This window comes from Mchenga conophoros, linkage group LG1 (genome assembly GCF_057382185.1).
Source record: "Mchenga conophoros isolate Kocher_MC1m ecotype Shallow Benthic linkage group LG1, M_conophoros_male_GT1.1, whole genome shotgun sequence".
Classification (NCBI taxonomy): domain Eukaryota; kingdom Metazoa; phylum Chordata; class Actinopteri; order Cichliformes; family Cichlidae; genus Mchenga; species Mchenga conophoros.
The window spans coordinates 12,561,765-12,585,676 of NC_140526.1; the positions used below are offsets into that span (position 1 = coordinate 12,561,765).

The 23,912-nt window shown below is 40.1% G+C and overlaps 1 protein-coding gene across 1 annotated transcript in view; it reads left to right on the forward strand.

Annotated features, from left to right (window-relative positions):
* Positions 1-22,173, forward strand: part of atosa (atos homolog A) — a 35,081-nt gene extending 12,908 nt beyond the window's left edge. Inside the window, exons 2-12 of the mRNA XM_085261847.1 lie at positions 10,351-10,535; positions 12,761-12,957; positions 14,065-14,190; positions 14,427-16,308; positions 16,531-16,656; positions 17,203-17,291; positions 19,472-19,562; positions 19,846-20,004; positions 20,125-20,193; positions 20,591-20,790; positions 20,921-22,173. Of these exons, the coding sequence (XP_085117973.1) occupies positions 10,351-10,535; positions 12,761-12,957; positions 14,065-14,190; positions 14,427-16,308; positions 16,531-16,656; positions 17,203-17,291; positions 19,472-19,562; positions 19,846-20,004; positions 20,125-20,193; positions 20,591-20,790; positions 20,921-21,074 (3,278 nt within the window). The 3' untranslated portion in view covers positions 21,075-22,173. The remainder of the gene's footprint in view (positions 1-10,350; positions 10,536-12,760; positions 12,958-14,064; positions 14,191-14,426; positions 16,309-16,530; positions 16,657-17,202; positions 17,292-19,471; positions 19,563-19,845; positions 20,005-20,124; positions 20,194-20,590; positions 20,791-20,920) is intronic.
* Positions 22,174-23,912: the final 1,739 nt, after the last annotated feature.

The following is a 23,912-nucleotide window of genomic DNA, read 5'->3' on the forward strand; positions in this document are numbered from 1 at the left end:
GAGTCCATAGTTTAAAGGAAAGTGGGAGCATTTTCAGAAAGGCAGAGGAAAATCCCAATATAGTCTTTGTAAAACTAGTAGTTGTCAACAGAGTCCAAGGTTTAGTGGTGAGATACATTGGCAGCCAGCTTATTGATGAAATTTAAAATACCAGGGGCTCTCACTCTGTTAGTAAAAAACTAAAACAACTGTGATTTGTTTTGTTTTTAAAATTGAAGCTGGAGTTCTTTCTTTATGAGAGATCTTTACCATTATTTACAGCCGCTGGCAAAAACATGCCGGTTTCTTGGCAGACTTCACCACTTCCAGTGTTTTGTAATCTTGTAACACAAGGCAGACAAAAGCAGGAAAGGTGAGCTGGCAGTGATGTGTGATTCATGTTTTAAAACGCTATGGAAACACAGCTGACCCTGTTTATTACAAGTGAAGTTAAGCAAAGCAACAGTCCTCTGCTGTTTTACCGCAGAGATGGAGAGTAAAAGCTCTGTCTGTATAGCGATTCACATTAGAGTACCATAAACGCTGAGGATAACATGCACAGCGACCTAGAGAGGGCTCAGCACTCACAAAGCGAGCATGATCACATAAACAGCTTAACTGTCATAACAGAAACTCATAATGTGCAAAGCAAGGCCGTGGCATAGAGCACCTCACTGCACCCTTACAGAGCACAGCTGAAGCGTTAACTGTCACTTGCGAAGACACATATTGGCGCAGATCATTGCTACACAGAGACACTCTTCAATCACCGTGACGGGAATCTTTAACACAATTTTCCTGTTGCCTTGGTAACACGTGTCCCACCCACCTTTCTTCCCTGGTCAGCAGTTATGATCATTGATCACAGTCTTCTTCCATTCCCAGGTCAGTCAGCCAGGAGGAAAATGACTAAGACCATATCTGTTTTTCTTCCGTTTGTGTTGGAAGTTGTTTTTGTTTGTTTTTAATAAGAAAAGCGGAGGTTATTTATTGCTACAGAGCCTGTGTGGTTATTGCTGGTTCTTCTTTTACAGGAAATTTAGCAAGATTGAAGCTTTTAGATTTCTTACATGGGTGCACTGTGTTCGGGAGCACTTTTAAAACTGGCAGATGTTGAGAAATAGATATAGTAAAGCTTCTTATTTTTCACTGGTGAACCTCTTTAAAAATTTTGTCATCTGTATCTGATAAATGTTGTTAATTCAGTTGTCTGAAACCATGTGCATCACAGTGTTGTTTCCTTAGAATTTCCCACGATGTTACAGTTTTTGGTGATACTCTAAGCTTCTTGTTAGCTCGTGATATGTGGTACATGGCATGGGGGTGGTTTTTTGGACCAGCTTGTGAAGTTATACAAGACTGTTCCCTCTATCCAGATGTTTGACTTTTTTTGTTTTTGTTTTTTGGCTTTAACTTGTAACCCGGTCCTGTGGTTGTGTGTTACTGTCCCAGTGTGAGTAATGGTAATTTTAGATGAAAGCTGTAAACCAATATGCTGTCCCAGTCAAAAAGTGATAAAGTTTTTGATCTACAGTAACTAAAATTAAAGGTTATTATTTTGTTTCATGGGCTCGTTGGGATTTAGTGGTAGTACTTTTTGACTGTGTTGTGTTGACTGGCAACAAAGTGTCAAAGTATTTGGGTCAACCAAAACTGTTTTAAATCCAAACTCCTGTTTTTGTTCAGCACAAGTATTTTTTTTTTTATAACCAAATTCACGCATCAGCATTACAGGATATATCATAGTTTCGCAACACTTCACCAATATAATGTCTTTAATGCAGAGGAATAGAAACAGTCATTGGTACTGTGGATTTTTGATGAGTTTTCTGACAGTTTACTGGAGAAAACCTTTTAAAAAAAAAAAAGTGCAAGGGTGACATCACCATGTGGAATAAATGCCTGGTCCAAACAGCCTATATTATATGAAAGGTCTCCTTTTTACCTACATCTTGATACCCAGCTCATTTCTAGCTGTGATATTCACTATACTTTTCTAATGTAGTTATTTTTAACGCACAGAAACTTGTGTTATTGCTGTGAAATGGAGAAACAACATTGTTGTTCATATATATATATATATATATATATATATATATTATAGTTTGGAAGTATTGCATATTGGTCAAACAATATTAAGACCTAAGGCAGTTTTTCCAAATCCTTGGGAGTTTGAGAATACAGAAAGGCCTCGTTCACAGAGGATCTCCAGATTTCCCTTTGCAATTTGTTGCCTGTTCAGCTTGTGTCAGTTTTCTTTTGGCATAAACTAGTAGGTCCCTCTTAATCTCTTACAAAGCTTTAAAGTGGAACATCTGTATGCCATGACAGTTGTGTTCAGTGCTTTGTTCTCATTTTCTAACTCATACATGAATTATTCCTTTACTTGGAGACAGTTGGTCGTTCACATTGTGGAGATCATCTAACTCTAAGACAACATTGACGTTTCTAACATGAGAGCTTCATGACTCATGTAATGAAAAGTCGGAGCTGACTACAAAAACAGACACTTGCTTTGTGACTTCTTGTTTGGGAAGAATAGTGAAGGTCTGTTTTGGTTCTTTTTTGTTTTTTATATTAGATTTCGGGACAGATAGTCGTGATCCTTCAGATGTAAAGCGAAATAGATATAATTAATTTGGTCTTGTAAAAACCACCTGGTCTCCAAATATAATCAGTCACATTGCAGAATTATGGAACAAAAGGGGGGGGGGGGCAGCCTTGTGAACAATTCCCATAGTGGTAGAAATGCATTCGCAAGAGCTGCTGACATTTCAAAACTGCCACCTGCTTTGCCACCAGTGCATTTGTATACTTTAAGGCTGAAAAGCATGCCTTCATTTTTTTTGAGGTAGTTGCACAGTGGACATCAGGCTGCTTGCATAAGCATAGCTTTGTGGTGGACTTCATGGGAGTCCCTGTAGAAATAGTCCACAAAGTTGTCTGTACTGTGATACTTGTACAGAGTTAGCTCAGCATAACAGTGTAGAAATCAAAAGGAACAGAGAACTGCATGGATGTCAGCATTTTAACAAGTAACTTGTGGCTGTTAGAACTTTTCTCACACTTTTGAAATACTGATGATTATTCTTATCTTTTAATAGCACATGACTTCAGGCACTCTCTACTTTAGCAGTTTCTAATATGGGTTTTCATAGCAGACACCATTACAAAGTCATCAAATAGTTGGTTGTGGGAACCTTCACTTTGAAATAAGAGTGAGAAAAAAACAGAAAAGGAGTGCTTACCAAGTTGTGTCTATATTTATCACACTGGGGGCTGCAGTAAAGGCATTTAGCATAGAAGAACTGTCTTGTAAAAATGCAGCTGTGAGTGTGTCTTTATATCTCTATCGGGACTGCAAAATTCTTGATTTCAAAAGAGAGCCTTGGTGTTTTTTACCATTCAAAATCCAGAGGACAGTTGTGTCCAGATAATGAAAATTTTCATTTTGTAATGTCTTTTGAGCATTGTTGGGTTTGTTGAGAAGCAATGATGGTGCTTTGTTAGATGAAGGTTATGCTGTGCACCAGTAGTGCATAATGTCACATGTTGTGGTGCTGCTTCCTTTGGTTGTTGGTGTTGATTGCTCTTGCAAAGATGACAAAGAAGATGTGATGTATGCTGCTTTTTTTAATCTCTCATTTCAATGAAACTGCATTCAGCACAGTAGATTCTCACTCGTATTTTATGAGTGAAACAGAAACGAGTGTTAGATTTGTGTTTATTTATTTATTTTTCCTCTACTGATGCACAGTTAAAAGTCATGTGACACGAAACCAATGTTTTGTTTTATTTTAATCCTTTCAGTAATGCATACTGTACATGATAGAAGTTTAGTTTTTCTGAGAAAAGCTTTGGCTTAAAAATACAACTGCGTATATATTGCAGCCCTTGAGCTTTTGGCACTATCTGCTGTGTCCAGTCCATGCATGATTGAAGGTGAGCTCATTACTGCATCACATTTTTAATTTATATTTCCTGCAGTGATGACTAAGAGGTGTAAGTGCAGCCAAAAAAACCCCAAAAACCCTTTACTTTGAACTGTTCAAGAATCAAGGACATCCACTGCTGTACCCGATCATAATAAGAAATTTTGCGATAGGAAAGACTGAACCTTCTATGTTTGGCTCCATTCAGAAGGAGTTAGATATCATTGTGTGTTAAGCTGACACACCTCAGTGAGCCCAGCAGACTGCTGCTGCACTGAAGCTGCCTGGAAATTGCCTTAATGCAATGCCTCCCGGCTGGCTGGTTATCTGAAGTCTGCAGACCCAAAAAAATCAAATGTCTTACACTTATCAATTTAAAACCTCAAAAGATTTTAAACATCAGGACTAAGACTGGGCATTTGAACTTTTGTAAGTTGCAAATACCCACTTGTGTCTTTGTTTCCTTGATTTGTCTCCAGAAATGGGTCCACTTGTACAGATCTTTGTTCAGAGTTTTATTGCATATTCATCTTGAGAAAATTGTCTCAGCCTGTAAGAGCAGTCAGAGCTGTAGTATCTTGTGTGGATGAAAATCAATTATTACTATGAGATACTTATTATTTTTACAGCATACTTGTGCTCTTAAACAAAGCAAGTGTGTGTTTACTGTTCCTTTTTCTCTTGCTTCTAAGTTTATTCTAATATTAGACGTGGATGTTTTATACAAAGGCAAGTGGAACACCCACTGATAGATCTTTGTTGTTATGTAAATGTTGAATCATGTTTGGGGGGGTTTTCTGGTTTTTTGTTTGTTTTTTCCCTATATTGCAAAATAAGTGTTACACTCACTTAATTTAATTAATTAATTAAAATAAAATTAAGGAAATCCCCACTGTAAAAATTGGACTCTCACAGTGCATAGGGTATATGTTGAAATGTTCTCATCTATAAGAGCTGCTTCATCTCCAGAGTCTTTTATTTATTCTTTTCTGTCCCTGTGAGTATTCTTTGAGAGGAACTCTGCTGAGATAAATGTCACATAATTTGCTTTATTTTTAAGAAATTTTTTCCAAGGTTCAAACATTTGAATGAAATTCACTTGACAGACAGTTAACTGAAAACATGGTTAAAATGACTTCCTGTCTCCCCTTTGAACTAACTGTGTAGGTTTCCGCTTTCCCCTTCAGTCATCTGTCTCCTTCAGTATCTCTACAGACCTTCTGTCTTTCTCTTTGTGAGCTCTGGCTGCTGCCCTGCAGTATGTTATCCCCCCTCTTTTTTGAGTGAGATATATCCTTTCCTTGATAATCAGTACCCCAGCTTTAGGTAGGTGAACTCTGCATTGTTGAATTCCCACTGTAACTTTGATCTGTGACTGATCTTGCACCAGCTTTTGTCTCCAGTTACCTCCATCTCACTTTTGGTAATGCAGCGAATATTTTAGTTAGTTGTTGCTGTTTTTTTTTCTTTTTTCTTTTAAACACAAATGCAAAATAGAGAGAGTAAACCAAACTTCTGTGCATCAGATTTTTGAAGATGCCTCTTTGGTGTGGGAACTGTTTTTCTGGCATTTCATTAAAACTGGATTCTAGAAAAAATTGTTCATTGGTCAGTAATGAAAATAATTATTAGTTAAAGAAAACAGAGCTTTGCATATTTCACAAATCAAAATAATACAAATCTAGCTTAGTTATTTAATCCTCTGTCTAAAACGAACTGTTTTGCTTGCTTCTTTTTTTTAACCCATCTTTCTTCTGATTGGCTGCCCCTCATAGTTGGAACAGTGGGATGGGTGGGGCTTCTGTGCTCAAAGGTGGAGCTGTGTACCTGAGATGACTATGTTAGAGATAGCCCTTCTGATTAACATCATACAGAACAAAGCCTGAATGATTTGAATTGACTGTTAAAAGCATATGCTGACCTAATTTATTTAAAAAAAACCCACCATTGTAACTGTTTATATATCGCAGGTCTCTTTTAACCATGCTACTCTGGAAGAGGCACAAACCGGGTAAAGTAATGGCCGTACAGAGGAGGATGAGAATGGTGGACATATGGGTACTTACTCAGCATTCTAATTAGCTGTGAGTGTATGTGTTTGAATGTTTGTATGTGTAGAGAGCAGAGAAAGAGGCACAACTATGCAGTGATTGTGTGGCCATGGTGCGCGGATTAATGGGTCATCTTATCTAAATGTGTGTCTCTTACATTCTGTCTTTCGCTCCCTCTTTCATGCCATCTGTTTGTGTTTTTAAAAAGCTACTGGGTACACAGTGTAAATGCTCTACTAGACTAAATGCATTTACATTGTATAATTTATAAAGACAGAAACAAGTGTAAGAATCTGTTGCAACACATGCAACAAAAAAAAGGCACACTGAACAGGTTGCTAAGGCACTTTACTGTGACGACAATGTTGGCTATCGAGAATGACCCCTATGCTCTTGTCCTGGAGGCCTTTTTCCATCCCACATGACTCTATACTGATCTTTTGGCTCGAGGAGATGGACACAGCTGAGAGGTGTGTATGTGATTGTGTGCATGTGTGTGTGTGCTGAACCAGGCGATCTGTAGGCGGATTCAGGCTGCTCTTGGTGGCAGGCGGTCATAGGTCTAATAATAAGACGCCCGAATCTTAATCCGACCTGTTACATAATTCACATCACACATGATCAGGAGACAGATGAGAGATCACATGCACATGGAAAAGAGGAAAATAACATTTTCCATCATGTGTACATGTATTACTGTTTGGGTTTGCTTAGTGCAGCATTTATCAGTGAAGTGTCACTGGACCTAAACACACAATTGTTTTCTGTTTGCATTTCTCAAGCACTGTTAGTAGTTGCTTATGGTACTTCTTTCAAACAATTTAAGAGGTCTAATGTAAACTGAAGAACATAATTTACACACATAGATGACCCAAAAACAAATTGAAGGAAGAAAGGAATAATGTACATAAATTTTAAAGTGACATTAACTATTTGTAGGTATGATTTAAAACATTGTTACATGCCTCTAGCTTTAGGAAATAATTTTAATATATATTTATTAGCTTAAAACGATATATGAAAAAAAAAAATCCCTGAAGTTTTCAGGTTTCTAAAGGTCACATGTGCGTGTGAGAGCTAGTCAACTAGATGTTGAAGCTCTGCTGCCTTCGTTGTCCACAACAATAATACTATTCAGTCAAACTAATTATTCAGATTTTATAAATGGAATTTGGATTAATGCAATGATCAGACACTGCCCAGTCTTTAACCTGCCGACTCTTGTGTATTATGTGCACAGCCTCTTCCACACACTACTCAGACAGCTCCCTCGCTGTAAGCAAAATTTATTGTGCATCATTTATGTCTTTTGCGTAGGATTTCGAGTATACAACCTACACAGACATGCTTGTGTGCTGTAGTGCAAAAAGCCAGCACATAGTCTGGCATTTCTGATAGTTTAAAAAGTTGGTTTGATAAGTAAAGGGAAAGACAGCCAAGTTTTCCAAGAAAAGGAAGGAGTTATGAAACCATTAAACACGAAGAAGGTAGATGTGAAAAGCACTGAAATAGGCTGCACTGTACAGTTTTCATTGTTTGGGGGTTTTGTTTTGTTTTTGTTTTGTTTTTTTACACTTGTTTTCACTTCAAATACATTATTTGTCTATGAAGATCTAATTTGGTCTTCTCCACAGCAGGGGCTAAGCTAAAGGACCAACAACAGCGCATCACAAGCAGAAGTAGACTACAGACCTGCTGTTTCACATAATCTTGACACTGCCCATTGTTGACAGTACACAGCTACAACATGTAGACTTAAGTCTGGAAAACTTGGTCTCAGGTCACCACCCAATGATGCTGGCCCCTTAAAACACACAGTGTATTTTCTGTAGTGTGAATGCCTTTAAAACATTCACGGTGCAGAGAGCAGGGCTTTTTCCTGCCACATGCTACATGTGAGAAGGGAAAATATACCAACCTGTTTCTCCAGAAACAGGAGAGGGTTGAAAATAATTATTTTTCTTAAGATACTGCATTACTTCCATCAGTCATTGAGTTGAGCTTTCTGGGTGAGAGTTTTTCCCATGTAGAAGGATCAGTCTCTGTACCAGCAAGATGAGAAAAATGCCTTACTCTGACTTTTGTTCTGCTTTTAATCATTTCAAGTAGCAGAAATCGGACACAAATGGGATTCTTTCTGAACACTTCATCTGTCCAAAGGTTTTCTTCGCCTTGGCCTCTTTTGTCTTATTCTGTATCTTGATTATCTCCTAACTTTGATTCAAGTTGTGTCTCTTTGTGTGTGTGTGTGTGTGTGTGTGTGTGTGTGTGTGTGTGTGTGTGTGTGTGTGTGTGTAGGCTTCATAGGAATGCTCTATTCAGGCGCAGTCCTTTAATGAATGACAGCTCTCATCTACACATACAGAGCCTGGGCCCCTTAACCAGAGCCTCCACCACTGGTCCTTTGTGTGCATGTTGTGTGTCATGTTGTCCTTGTTTGTTAGCGTTCATGTGTGTTTTTGCAATATGTGCTTTAGGGGTGTATGCGTTCCCGAGTCTAGCTTTCCCTAGAGCGAAGTAATCTGACACCCACTGTGCACATATGAATTGGGAGCTGTGTGTGTGTGTGTGTGTGTGTCTGCTTTTGGGGGTTAGCAAACCATTTCTCAGAGGCTGTTTTTTCCCTCTGCTCACTTAAGCGCTGCCCCCACCCCACGCCAATTCATCAGCCCATGCTTCATTTTGTTCCCGAGTGTCACCTTTAGCCCAGATCCCAGTAGTACCAGGAGCCTCTTTGACCAACTGGGAACATCAAACCTTGGTTGGAAATCAGCAAGCCAGAACCCACCATACCCAGTGTGTGCAACCAGCCCTCATGTAAATACGAGAGACGGTGTCCTTGAATGCTGACCTTTGTCATACATTACCCCATTGCTCCTGTCTCTTCTCTCTTGTTCTAGCTCACTGTTGGTCTCCTACTCCCTTTGTTCACACAGTTCTGATTCAGCCCATAAAGAAAAGGAGATTGTCTGTGAATATAGCCTCCCTCTCCATCTCCTTTACCCTGCTTTTATTCAGCCTACAGCTGGCTAACAGACCCCCTCTTCCCCTCCCTCCCTCCTCATGTTTTGTATTGGACTGCGTCTCTCTCCACGTGCAGCACCAGCTCAAAGGCATGTAGGAGGAGTTCCCTGAGTGGAATGTGTGCGACTGGCTGGCTATGATATGCATGCACTCACACATATATACAGCAGCAGCTCATAGCTCACACTTCTGCATAGCCAGCTGAGAGGGACTCTATTTTACCCAGCCCCGCTGTGGTGGGAGGAGGACAGGGTGTGTTTATGTGCTTCTGTACTTGTGTTCTTGTGAGGACCAGCACAGTCATAGTTTCAAAGAAGAGAGAGAGAGTGAGAGCAGTGTTTTCACCTAAATTTGACTTGAGTTTGGTTTGCTGCTGGCTCACTTATTTAGACCTGCAGAGGTTATATGTACAGGCAACTCCTGTGAGTCAGAAGAAAGAAAGCTATGATTCTTTGTGCTGCTGTGCATCAGCTGACCTCCTGCGGGATTCTGGGAGTTTTCTCTGGAGAAGAGCAGGAGATGGAGAACTAAGACAGGCTCTTCAGCTGTTTGCTAAAAATACCCTCCTTAAGGTCTAAGCTCATTTATAACACAAACAGCAGGATTTGTTTAATTTTGTTGTGGCAGGAGACACGCGAGCTAGTTGACTATCATCTTACTGACCCAGCTGCACCTTTTTGTAGTTGAGAATCAAATACATTTAATGAAATCAAATACTTAGCATAAGCTGTAATTTTACTGTGACATCTAGTTCTCCTTTGTGCTCTTGTATAGCTGTTAGTCAGAGGGGAATAGCGCCGTTAAAGGTCCTGCTCTCTCGTGCCAGCCCCACCCACAGCCCCTGGCCAAACTGGTGGAGCATGCACTCTTATGATTTCTCTTGAGTGATTTCCTCGTGTAACTGGTTGATCTTTTGTTTGCAAATGTTTTTCCAATGAATATTAATGATGTCATCGTCAGTGCGGCTGATGTTTATGTGCACGCCACATAGAGAAGAAACAATCAGTGTGGCTTCACCCAACAACTCAGCTGACATGGATGATCTAAATATATTCCTTTGAAGTGGCCAAACTGGAAAACTTGTGTCATTCACTGCATTGCCCCACACCCCTTCTCTAAGCAAGTCTTTTCAGCCCAAGTTAAATGGCCATTTTCAAGCATGCAACACTGAACAGGCAGAACAGGTGGCTTTCTGCCGTGGGTACATTACATTTTGTTTTTGTTTTTTTTAATTGATACTTTTTTCCAGCTGATTTCTCCCCCCCCCCCCCCCCCCTTTTTTTTTTAATTATTATTATTTGTTTGTTTGAATGTGCACTGGTCATATAGCTACTGCTGACCCTTTGTTTCTTTGTCTTGTCCAGATGCAACAGAGGAGTTTTTTGAGTACGATGCGGAGGAGTTCCTGGTGTTCCTGACCTTACTCATCACAGAGGGAAGGACACCAGAGTATTCTGTGAAAGGCAGGACTGAGGGGCTACATTGTCCGCCAGCCCAGTCAGCCATGCCTCCTCTTCACAAGCATGAATGCAGCGACAAACTACCCCAGGTAAGATTTATTTCATACATCCAGGCAAGGCATAAAGTTATCTGGTACTGTACCCTACATTTAAAGGCTTGTGTTTTTTAAACTGTTCCACATTAAGAATATGGCTGCATGTACATATTGAAAGGAGCCCTATGTTTTGTATTCGTAAAATAGGCCTAATTTGGTTCGCTGTGGGTCAGCAGTTAGTGGTAGTTACGTGGCCTCGAGGGCTGTTTGATGTCATATCACCTGCACTGATAGCGCTACAGATTTTTACATGATTAAAAATTCCATGTGGAGATATTATTACTATAGTCATGCTATGGACACAATTATCAAACAAGCCCGGGCATGTCTGAGAGCTGTGCGTCACCCTCAGATGATGATTTAGTACCTAAAAAGAGAACTACTTCAACCAACCGCAATGCTTTGCAAAATGTACAAGAAAACTGTTCCCACTAAGCGTGGAAACAACAAACCATTAAGTACAACTGGTGATATGCTACCCAAATGTAAACAAGTGACTCTACTGAGAGCGGCAGTTAGAGTCCATCTGACCGGAAATGCAAAGGGTGGATGGAAATTAGTGCTGTGGTTACACGGTCGAAGAGCGTTGCTTTAAACAACTGGTTAAAAAGCTTGACCTACAATATAAAATTCCAGTTAGAAAATCTGTGTTAAAAAAAAAAAAAAAAAAAAAAAAAAATATATATATATATATATATATATATATATATATATATATATATATATATATATATATATATATATATATATATATATATATATATATATATATATATATATATATATATTTATTTTTTAAGGTCTAAAAAATATACATTATAATTTAATTTAATGTTTCTGAGTGAGTAGAGTGTGACTTCATGCATTTATCTGCAGTTTGGATCAACCTTACATGTAAACATAAGGGGGATCACATTTAATACAATTATATTGCGCTCTTGTCTTTCTGAAATGGTTAACAGGTCGATACAGAGCCAATCTCCATGTTACGTGTAGCCAAATGATAGATCCACCTCAATTTTAACAACCTGCACCATCCATCACTTTAGTAAACATTTTATCAGGAATTGAGGTGTAAAAGGCACAAAACGCTGATAACCTTCTGTGGGATGACCTTCCAGTCCCCCTTCAGGCACAGAATTTTTCCTTGCTTTAAGCAATGTCAATGTACACAGTTACTCATGCAGTCTTTGTTATGTAAACTAAAAGTTGACTTTCCTGAGGCTGGGCGGTATACCAGTTCATCCAGTTTATCTGGTGTACTGCCCTGAATTCCTTTTAAATTTTGTCATACCAATCCACAGCTGACGTTTTGAGCGCTTCAGGTATAGATTGTCGTATCCATTAGTTGCGCATTAATCTTATAGTTTTAACATCTCAACATAATAACCCAAGACAGACAAACAAACAAAGATAAATTGGAAAGTGGAGATGTGCGGGAACTGAGTCTGCTGTCTCAAAAGTTGTGTTTAAAACATAAATAAATAATAATGTTTTTTGCAGTGTTGTGGGTTTAAGCTCAATGACAGAGGAGCACCCAATAATGTAAAGAATGCGGTATGCTGACTTCATTCAAAAACACCAACAATAAAAAGATATACACATAATTTCAAAGCATAACAGGTGACCTGTTAAGAATTAACTGTCAGCTGAATTTATTCTTTTATTTTTGCATTTATAAAAACCAAAACAATAATATTTAAACACATTCAGTTATTGTTGTATGTTGTTAACTCCTGACAGTTGAAAAGTAACGTATTACGTAAGACTAGGTAACAGCCCTCGTGCAATAAAAGCAAAAGAAAACTGCTATCATAAAAAATTACATATTCAGAATGAAGTGTAACATGTTAACAGGATGTTTCAGTGAGTGGTACCTAAGCTGCTCTGATTTGATGGTATACACACTGTACTGATGCATTAGTAAAGATAATGAAGCTCTGTAATAAATTTTTATTTCTACTTTGGCAACAGAGTTGTAACTTTGTAACGAACCGCTGTGTTAGGCTGTTAGCTAATAAATTGAGTCTACAGTATATCCCTCTGTCACTGGACTGCCGTGCAGGATAAAAATATCTTCTTCTTTTTTTTTAACTCAGAGGTTAATAGCAATATTTACTCTCTACCTGCTGTGCCCCTAACTTTGGTGTTGACATTCACTAATGAACACTAACCGCTCACCTTTGTCCACGGATGTGTGTGTGTGTGTGTGTGCCTAGTGTCGGCAGGCGAGGCGTACCCGTTCTGAGGTGATCCTACTTTGGAGGAACAACATACCCATTATGATCGAGGTCATGCTCCTTCCAGACTGTTGCTATGGCGATGAGTGCCCCCCAAGTGATCTCATCAGTGACCCGGTCATCAAACAAGATGCTCTGCTGTTGGAGAGATGGACCTTGCAGGCTGTTCCTAGACAGTATGACACACACACACACACACACACACACACACACACACACACACACACACACACCATTTTAAAGATGGGGAATGCAAGTAAATGTCTATTTTGTTATTTTTCGTAACGTACACTGTCCTCTTTTACTATACAAGAAGCATTATCTCTCTGCTTACTTTAATGTTCGGTTTTGCTGATGAAGAATCATCTTAAGCACAAAGAAGTTGTTGTGCAGGCAGGTTTTTCTAAAAAAAAAAAAATAGATTTGACAGTGTTCAAGACACTATTTGCTCAGGCTACTAGAATAGTCAGATTTTTCAAAGAAGAAAAACAACACAAACATAACTTGTTTACTGGCTCTCAGCCCTGTTTGATCTTGTTGAGACTAGCTGAAAAAGCACTTGATTTATGGAATACAAAATTGTTATTACTGTCAGAGCTATTCATGCCTTAATGATAGGGAAATGATATCAATAATCTTGCTACAAACGTTTTTTAACTTGACTGGACAGAGCCTCACGCTCACAGTCTGATGATAAAACTGACATCACTCTGAGCCAAATGGACAACAGCAGAAACTTATAACACGTCTGTAAGGGTCACTGCAGCTGCTAAACTTGAAAGGATGTACATGGTATGTTGGGTCTCTAAGTATAATTAACATGTGCTTGTTTACCAGCAGACTTGTTGCACATGGACCAAACATGGGGCATAACAGTCCTCTTAGTATGACATCATGTGTTTTACAAAACTGCTGCATAAAAACGGCATTTTATTTTATATTTGGGGGACAAGGAAAACCTTCACCAACAACAACAAAAATTTGAAAAATCGTTAGTTAAAAAACAAAAAAACCCCAAAAGGACAGAAAAACAAAGCACAGTTAAAAGCTTTAAAAGAACTAGAAAATAAAACAATGGTCAAAAATCCAAAAAATTAATAATAAAAAAAATATATAATTGGTGCGGTACTCAGGGAGTTAATTAGTCTGACATATTGGCCTACTTTCCTTCTCACATGTGTAGGAACAAGGAACACTGTGAAAGATTAAAAAAATACACATCGTTTTCTCATTAACCTGACATACTGGCACACTTCCACCATTTTTTTTCTCTTTTTTTCTAGAAGCGGCGACCGTTTCATTGAAGAGAAGACCCTGCTGTTGGCTGTTCGTTCTTACGTCTTCTTCTCCCAGCTCAGCGCCTGGCTCAGCGCCTCACATGGCATCGTCCCCAGAAACATCCTGTACAGGTCAGATGTAACACTCACTGAAGACTTTAACAGTGATGAGCTGAAGACTGTTCAGTCAAGCTTCCACACTAGTGCTAGTTCCACACTAAAGCGAAAGTTATGTTAGTTGCACATTTATATACACATGTGTAAGGTTTGTGTGCATAGCTAAAATGTTATTACAGCCCAGAACGTTCTTTTAAACTTAACAGTTAACGGGACCCTGTTTATTGAATCAGGATTTTTCCATCCAATAGGATCAGTGCTGCTGATGAAGAGTTGGTGTGGCAGTTTTCCCAACCACCTTCAGAGCACATATTCCCAGTCCCCAATGTTTCCCAGAGTGTTGCACTGCAGGTCCGTGTCCAGTCGCTCCCCAGACAGCCCACCTATCCCACCCTAGCCTGCAGCATCCATACCGGCCTTCCTCCGCTTTACAGTAAGACTCCCAGCCTCAACCCAAACCTTAACAGCCATGGTGGCCTGCCCACCCTCAAAAAGAACCAGGACCCCAGTAAGGACAACCTCCTCAACAACTCTAATACGTACAGCAAGAGCTCCAACTCAATGTCCAGCCTTCTCCTCAATGGTTTACCCATTCCCAATCTCCCCATCAACAACATCCCCATTAACAGCCTTCCTCACACATCTGTGCCACATCCATACAGCAAGAAGAGCCAAGAGCCTGGTGAAAATCACTCGTATCAGAACGGAGAGCTCCCACAGGGCAACGCCCCCCAACGTCAGGGCTCCCCACTCTTCCACAGGCCCTCTCACTCCCCCACGCCATCCCGCTCCCACTCCCCCTCCCCACTTCCTACAAGTAAAGCAGGGAAGTGGCTGTACTCAGCTCTCAATGGTTCATCTGAACCCACACAGGTAGAAGACTATGGTTCTTGTACCAGCAACAACAACGAGAGGTCAAAGAGTGCACTCCCCGAGCCTCTGAGAGCTTTTAAGAATTTTTCCATGGCCGAGCCACCCCGCTGCCCCTCCCCGAGGCCTGCTGCACCTGAGACAAACCCACTGATTGGTTCCCTGCTGCAGGAGAGACAGGAAGTTATTGCCCGTATTGCACAGAGGCTCAACTTTTGTGACCCCACAGCACCCCCACTCCCTCCCGGCCTTTTTGCTTCTGACAACCCTCCCAAAGCCATGTGGGGCAGTAACCATGATGATATAACTGCCAGTAAGACCAAAGAGCTTGAGGTACCGCCCTATGAGTCTGTGGGACATGTGTGGCCCACCCCGTTTAACACACCTGTGACTGACACTTCTTTCGGGAAATGGGAAAGCTCCTCCCCTAAACCTGCAGCCTGCAGGAGGCTAAAAATGACTGAGACAAGAGACAGAGAAGAGGAGAGGAACGGGGAGAAGGAGTCAGACAGAGAGAAGGAGAAAGACAGGGAGAGGGATACAGACAGCTCTCTGATTGCCCAAGCAGTTCAAGACATTACTAGGCTCATCCAGGAGAGACTGTCTGTCCCCTCTCTGTCCCCCCGGCACAGCAGAAGCGGCAGCCCTCTGCACCATACTCACACAACAACAGTGACACACACAGTCCGCACATACTCGCACACCACACACATCCCACATGCCCCACACACTGCCACCAACGGCTACACCAACGGCCACATACCTAGCCACGAACCTCACAGAGGCAGCACGCACACCGCTGCCACACACACGCCTGTTTGCACAGACAAGCCCCGAGTTGATCGGGGTTCCGAATGCCATTCTCCCCGGGCCCAAAATGGTGCTCAGTCTACACTTGAAGAACCCTCATTCAGAGGCCAGTCCCATGCACAGGCTGGTCAGCGTTTACGAACTCCTCCAAAGGAAAAGCTCAGAGTCAGGACACCCAGCAGCCATGAATCCCCCCCTGCCTCCCCCCTCATTGAAAACCGCTCCTGGCAAGCCCAGATTTCGAACTGGACTTGCGACTACGCCAGCCCAAACATGAACTGTAACAGAAGCCACGACCACAGCAAGCCTCAAGCTCAATCCCAGATGCAAATGCAGATGCAAAACTGCAAACCTGCCCAGGCCCCGACCCTCCAGGATGAGAACCAGGCACCCTCAGATTCTGGATGCTCCAGCACATCAAGTCTAGATATGACTCCACCTTCTACTGTTCTCGTAAGACAATTCTTTCTCTAATGAGCATTGTCCAGTATGTGTGATACCCTTTTTAGTCATCAATAATGTATCACACCTGTGCTCATCACAGTTTTATATGTAAGACAAAAAAAAGGTAACAGAGTAACATGCTTTATTCTAAGTTTAGCTGGGGTAGGAAGATGATGTAAGTTCACTTGTCCACTTGCAAGCTGTTTTAATGTATTCTCTCTATACTCCCAGCGTACTCAGAGTCCCTCCCCTCTGCGTCCCTGCAACAGCTGGAAGAAACAGAATCGCCACTCATTAGACGCTACAGCAACCAAGGCCTTCCACCCCTGCACTGGCCTGCCTCTGCTCTCCAGCCCTGTAAGTAACACACAAGCACACACACATTCATGTACAGTAGCTTCATGTCTTCTAACTGAAACAGTTCTCAGCTTCAAAATTGAACATCTGCGGAAAAGACACTTGAGTCAGATGCAGGCTTACCTAATGTTTTAGCTATGCTTTAATAGTCACTGTCAGAGTCCATGCAAGTCTTTGTCATAACACCATGCTCACCACCTCTTGTTGAAGCATTACTCACAGTGCTTCACCAATGAATATACTACAGTACTTTAAATGTTGATGATTAGGATAGCTTTTTTTTTGGGCTGCTGGGCTACTGAGTAGTTTTTCAGCGTTGATGTGCACACGTGGCGATACGTAAGCTAAATGACTCATCAGCATCTCACCAGTCACAAGTTTCATCATCACAGTTTCTTCTGATCACTTTTACACATACTGTAAACACACACACACACTTAAGTCTCACCAGCAGCAAGCTGACACATGCAGGTCATGACACTCTCTCTATAAAAAATATAAATAAATAAAAATATGTGTTGATGGTGTCCTGTGTGTCTGCTACAGGTTCCTCAGAGGAAAAGTCAAACAGGATACTTTGACCTGGACACCTCTGTGGCTGGCTGTAAGGGTTTGCCTTGGGCCTCTGGGAAAAGGTATACATTTTCTCACCTGGGATCTGTGTTACTATAGTTACTAGTTTCCAACTCATTTTGTACAAGAAACTAAGTTTTGGGCGCTTTGACTAGTTACAATGCAGTCTTTTGTCTTACAGTTACCTCCCACATTATCTGATGATTACAGTACCATCTGGATCTAGTTACTCATACTTTTCATCATGATTTTTAAAACCTACATGTTTCGCTCACTTTCCAGGCTCACAGCTTTTATTATATGTAACAAATATCGAGAAAAACTTGAAGATGGAGGTATTTTGTTTATTATACAGCTTATATTGTAAAGTACAGAAAATTCAGATCCTAATCACACCCGAACCCTTGGATACAAAAGCCTCAGATAAACAGTTGCATAAATCAGGCTGTGTGAGAAAAGATGAGACCATAGCAGCTTCACAGAGGGCTAAAGCTGGGTCAGCCCCGTTCTGCTGACTTTTCCTCTCACAGTGCCACCTGCTGAAGCTCTGCTGTACTGTGACTGCATCTAGAAATGCACACACGCAGCTCAAAATGGCAGACAGCACTGAACTGGCTTTATATACACAGAGATTCATGGCTCTGCCTACACACAGCAAATGTGGGTGGAAGCTCAGTGCTGCTTTTTTGTACAGCAGATGTTTGAAGAGTTTGGTATTCGGGGGTGAAAGGTCATTTTAGCTGTTTAAAAGAGCTGTTTTGCTCTGGTTGGTAAAAGGCACTATATGATATTATTTGTTTATATTTCGCCAAAAACATATGGTTGATTGAAAGAGTCATATGTAAAGTTTCTATGTTGTGACCTGTGGGCCTGAACACTTTATTTGCACTTCAAATGAATTAGGATTTCAGAGTAACCAACATTTCAAGTTGCCACTCGTGTTTATACACAGATGGAAGCCGGTTTGAGATCATTTTAGCTCACCTGAGACGCATATCTATTAAGGCACACTAGAAATGTGTGCCATGTAAATACCTTTAGGCATTTACATTAGGGCTGCTCGATTATGGCAAAAATGATAATCACGATTATTTTCACTGAAATTGAGATCACGATTATTTGACGATATTTATTTAACCCTTTAAGACCTACTATAGAACCAAGTCCACCAGAGCTTATATTATTTTTTTTACATGCTGTAGTGCCATTTGTGGGAGCATTTCAAGTTGCTATACATCAATACAACTGTTATAGCCCATATTTTAATAATATGTATGCATTAAGTGCATAGTAATTACATAAATTGCAAAAAAGTGCAATAAACTACAAAAAAAATTGAAAATCGCTTTTGTTTTGTTTACATATATTTCTACTTGGAGAAATTTAAGAGGTTTATCCCTCGAAACTTTAAATACAATAAAGTTACAAAAAATAGTTTCCCACCACAGGAAATTTATTTTGAGTGTCTTCATAGTTTTATTTTGGAGATACAGCAATTTTTATATACTGCAGGAAAAACAAAAAACAATCCTATGATGCAAATTTGCAAAGAAAACAGCAGGTGCATCATTTCACTGTGGGAAGTGTTACGAACAGCTGATAGGAACGGCAAAGCGTGTTTCTGGAATATTATGTTTTTGTTCCTGCAAGCGCTTTTTATGCAATTTTTGCAAAGCTATATGTGGAACGAAACCGTGACCGAGGACAAGCTGATGGCATAAGATGTAAGTACAACTCCTCCGGTTTCATATGCAAAACAAATTATTGCGCTAGCTTACACGGTTCAGGTTCTACAGGGATTTAAAAATAGTTACGCAAAACGGAGCGTGCTGCTCTGACCGGCTTTAAAGGGTTAACAATGACTTTAAAAAAATAATATAAAATAGTGTGCAACACCACTGAAGTTTTTTTTTTTTTTAAACTCTCTTTTCAACCAACAGCAGTCAGTCTCCTCTCCAAATAACTTCTGCTTAGCTTTCCGAGCTTCCCTCGGGTCCTCTTAATCAGCGGTCTCCAACCTTTTTTGCGCCACGGACCAGTTTATGCCCGACAATATTTTCACGGACCGGCCTTTAAGGTGTCGCGGATAAATGAGGGAGGGGCTAATAATCGGCTCAGTCATTTTTAATGATCGTTGAAAGCCCAGATCGTAATCGTGATTAAAATTCGATTAACTGAGCAGCCCTAATTTACATAACGCATTTAAAAACGTGTTGATCCAGCATGTGTTTTTTTACTACAGGGTGTGTCTAAAGAGAGAGGGGTACACTGATGAGTCACAGCAGCTGTTCAGTGCTAGTGCTCCACCTGCCAGTCTGCTGGGAAACTTTGAGGTATAGCACACAAACACAGAATCATCTGTTCTCTTCAGCTATCGTTTTTGACATTAGCTCAAGTCCGATTCTCCTTTTTGGATCCCTAAACTGTCACATTCTCAAAGGGATTTAACCATACTGCAGGTTGTACTTTTTTTTTTTTTAAAGAAAAATGAAAACATAGCTGTGAAACATGGTCTAACAAGTCCTGATTTTAAAACTTTCAAGTGAAAACCAAAACTGTGTCAACCTGTAGAAAAGTAAGAGTGACATTTTTAAAGCTGAACTTATGTCCCATTAGGAGTGTGTGCTGAACTACCGCCTGGAGCCTTTAGGGACAGTGGAGGGTTTCACAGCAGAGGTCGGCGCCAGCGGATCCTTCTGCCCCAGTCACCTTACCTTACCTGCAGATGTGTCATTCTATAGTGTCTCTGATGACAACGCTCCCTCACCATATATGGTAAAATTTCTTTTTCTATAAAGTAATAATAAAGCCCCCTAAGCCTAGAGATAAAACCATATTAGCTCATGTGTGTTACTTCTGTTTGCCTGTTTTTGATTGCCATGTGTTTTCTGGCAGGGTGTGATAAACCTGGAGTCCCTGGGAAAAAGGGGCTATCGTGTACCTCCATCAGGAACCATTCAAGTGGTGAGGATTTTCTTTCACAGTTGACAGTAGACATGTTTTCAAAATATAGCTACATCACAGCGTGGCTGATAACAAAGAGCAGATTACAGGAAGTAACAAAAGTGAATGGAGACTCCTTGTGGATGTAGAGGAAACTGCATCATTAAACATACAGGGACCTGTTCAAGGCTGTTTTGTTTCATTTATAGTGCAGAAAGCTCTTATCTCCTTAATACTCGGATTACATTGTTGGGATTGTAGGTATAGAGGAATAGTCATATTATGTATCTTGATCACAGCATGTAAAGTGTAAAAAAATATTTGCTATAGTTAAATGAAAGACAGTGTTAAAACTTATTACAAAGCCTGACTTTAAAATGGTTTTAACCCTGCCATGCTCTCCGGTTAAACCCCTCAGACCTTATTCAACCCTAACAAGACAGTGGTAAAGATGTTTGTTGTGATGTACGACCTACGAGCCATGCCAGCTGGACACCAGACCTTCTTACGCCAGAGGACCTTCTCTGTTCCCGTCCGTCGTGACACAAACAATCAGACCAGCAGGAAACCCCTCGCCCTGGGCCAGGGACGAACCTTGCGCTACCTCATTCACCTGAGGTGAGATGGCTGTTATTTTTGTCTGAACACTCAAAGTGGAGCATATCCAGCAGCACCCATGTTTATACTCCCATTTTCATGCTTTTGGCCTGTCATTTCATGCTTTTCTCCCTCTCCCAACCTCTACCAGGTTCCAGAGCTCTAAGTCTGGGAAGATCTACCTCCATAGGGACATCCGTCTGCTGTTTTCCAGGAAGTCCATGGAGGTGGACAGCGGTGCTGCCTACGAGCTCCAGTCCTTCACAGAGTCCCCTGTTGACCCGCCGTACTCTTCCCGCTGCTGAGGCCTGAAGCCCTCCCTCCTCCACCCGGCAGGCCACTACTGAAACATTAGTCACAACTTGATGCCAGCGACAGACTCAGACCGTTAGTCCATTTGAAAAGAGACGAGGTTTAAGGACCAGAGTTAAAAGCCTCTCATGGTCTGTCTCCACAAACTTATGTTTCATCCCCTGTCATCCAAAACTGGCAAAGGGGGCAGCAAGCTGAGATCCTAGGAGACTCATCAGAAATAAAAGCTTGTTCTCTGTTAAGCTTACAGCTTTGGAGCAGAGTGGCTGAGTCAAAAGTTTCGGTTTTAGGATGTATTTCTAATGTTGTACTCCTGGTCAATATGTGTTTAACAGATTTCATGGGTAACATGCTTACCTTCTATTGTGTGTATCCCCTCCAGCGTCTTGCAGGAGAGTAGACACACATAAAGTTAGACAAAAAATTTATTTGAAAAGAGTCGAGGCGTTAAATCGAAATGTTAATTGGACCTATTGAGTGTGAAATAAGAAATAATTTGTTTCTAATTGAATGTGATGGCCTTTTAATAATAAACGATTCCGATTTTAAATTTTTCAAGATTAGATTGACCCAGCTGAACGTGTACTCAGTTTTCTCTCTGTGATTCCTGAGCTCGGAGCAGAGGTTGTGCATATAGATGAAGAACCCTATGGCAAACTGCGATGCAACATATACCATGGACCACTGAAAGAAAAAAAACAAAACAGCAACAACAAAAAAAAACAGTCGAACGAGCAATCAAGATAGACTTACGTGAAAGCATCACAGCAGAACATCAGAAGTGCACTGTGGATTTTTTTTTCTCAATGTAACTGGAAATGAAACAGAAAATAGAAATATTCTAATACTTTTGTACTGTTACAAAACCACTTTATTGGAAGTGTTGCAATAGAAAGAATAACCTTAGTTTAGTGTTTACACATTCACTTTCAGTTTACTTACCATCGGTTTATTTAATATTTAAATATTTCAGTTATTACTTGTGACGTCTGCCATGCTAAGATGATGTAGTGCAAACTGTATATCATAGTATGTATTTTTGACATTAATATTCAAATCTGAAAAAATATATCTATATATCTTCTAAAGCAATTTGGAATCTGCTGTGTCTCTTTGTGGTTTTAATTCTCACACTATGTTTCCTGTTCTGCCTTTTGATGTGTCTTGATGCTCACCTCCGTCTTTATGTGCAAACAGTAACTGGTTTTCTGCTAAATGCAAGATAAAAGGTGCATAAGAGAACGTGGGAATGGCAAGAATGATGTGTGGGGTGTGATAGCTGATTTTCAGCTGTCACACCCCCACACATTTTTTTTTTTTTTAAACATTGGCCAGTAGTCACTGACTCATCCTGGTGCAAAACAACACTATAAATACATGTGTTGAGATCTGTTACTGACAGCCCTTGTTTTTAGTACATTGTTGATGTTTTTCAAACACAGACAGCATAGCGCACTCTTTGGGATGAGTCACAAGCATTCCTTGTATATTAGGCTGTAATCAGTAAAAGTATATGCACATGAACCATTTTAATCACAATGAGAGTAAAAACGGTATATCTGAGGTGTAAGTGAAAGTTTAAACACAAGTTAAATTGCTTTATGTAATTACAGAAATTTGTTTCGTTTTGTTTTTCTCCGGTTCAAAACAGTGAGTCTTTGTTACCATACACCCCAAATGCATTTCAGATATTTCAGTTATTTTTTTTTATCAGTCTCTCAATTTGTAAAACTGAGAATAGGCTAAACTTAACCAAATTTATAAAATAAATAACTGCGATGTTTTTGAAAATCGTACATTTCTGATGAAAACTAACTTTTTCTTTTCTGAAAAAGTTAAATTTTAGAGAATCCTGATCAACTTTTATACTGTTTCCAGGGCTTTTATTTTGAAAATCAAACCAACTGAATAGTTTCCTATATTGGAGGACTTTATTTAGAAAATTACATAATTTTTCATATTTTTTATTAAGAAACTGGGGGCTTGTATTGTATCTGACACACACCTGTTGGGCACTGTCAGGGTCTAGGCCTGTGGTCTGTTGTCCTTCAGTGTGTGTCTGAGAAAGAGGAAAGGAAATTGTGAATGGCATCTGTGAAAACTTGATGTTAAGAGCAATGTTGCCTATAAGCTGCGTGTGTGCAGCTTATAGGGACATATATAGATATCTATATATCTATCTATAGATAGATATAGAGCCAAATAATAAATGGATTGCACCAAATTCTTTTAATTAACTTGTTGAAAGAATGACTTGACATGACTTCCAGCTTACATAACCACCGGATCCACCATGCAAGGTATTTCCAGGTATTTTGCCTTTAAAATGATAGATTTCTGGAATCTGAGGTATCATAACAAAGATTAAATGACTGGTCGTTTACAGCTTGAAGGATCCTCTTTGTTGTCAATACAATGATTGGAGATGACTAGAAAAGTTTTACTTTTGATACAATAAGATCCTTTTGAAGGGGTAGTGTGAATATCATTGATTTTAAGTAAAAGGGTTTAAGAAGTAATGCAAGTACACTTGTTCAAGTAGACTATTTAAACTTGTTTCTTGGCACACTGTGGGGGCCCTTAGCATGATCTGAGCTAAATCCCACATCCAACGTGTTGATTGCTGCTGATCGTGTCATCCCTTTATGGCCAGTGTACTCATATTCTAATGGCGGCTTCCAGCAGCATAACGCATCATGTCACAAAAGCTCAAATCATTTCAAACTGGTTCATTAAACATGTCAATACATTTCTAAAAAATGACAAATGGGTTCTGAAACATTATTCGTTTACGCTGCACGTGCTCATATTTGGCTCTTTTTTTCTTCTTT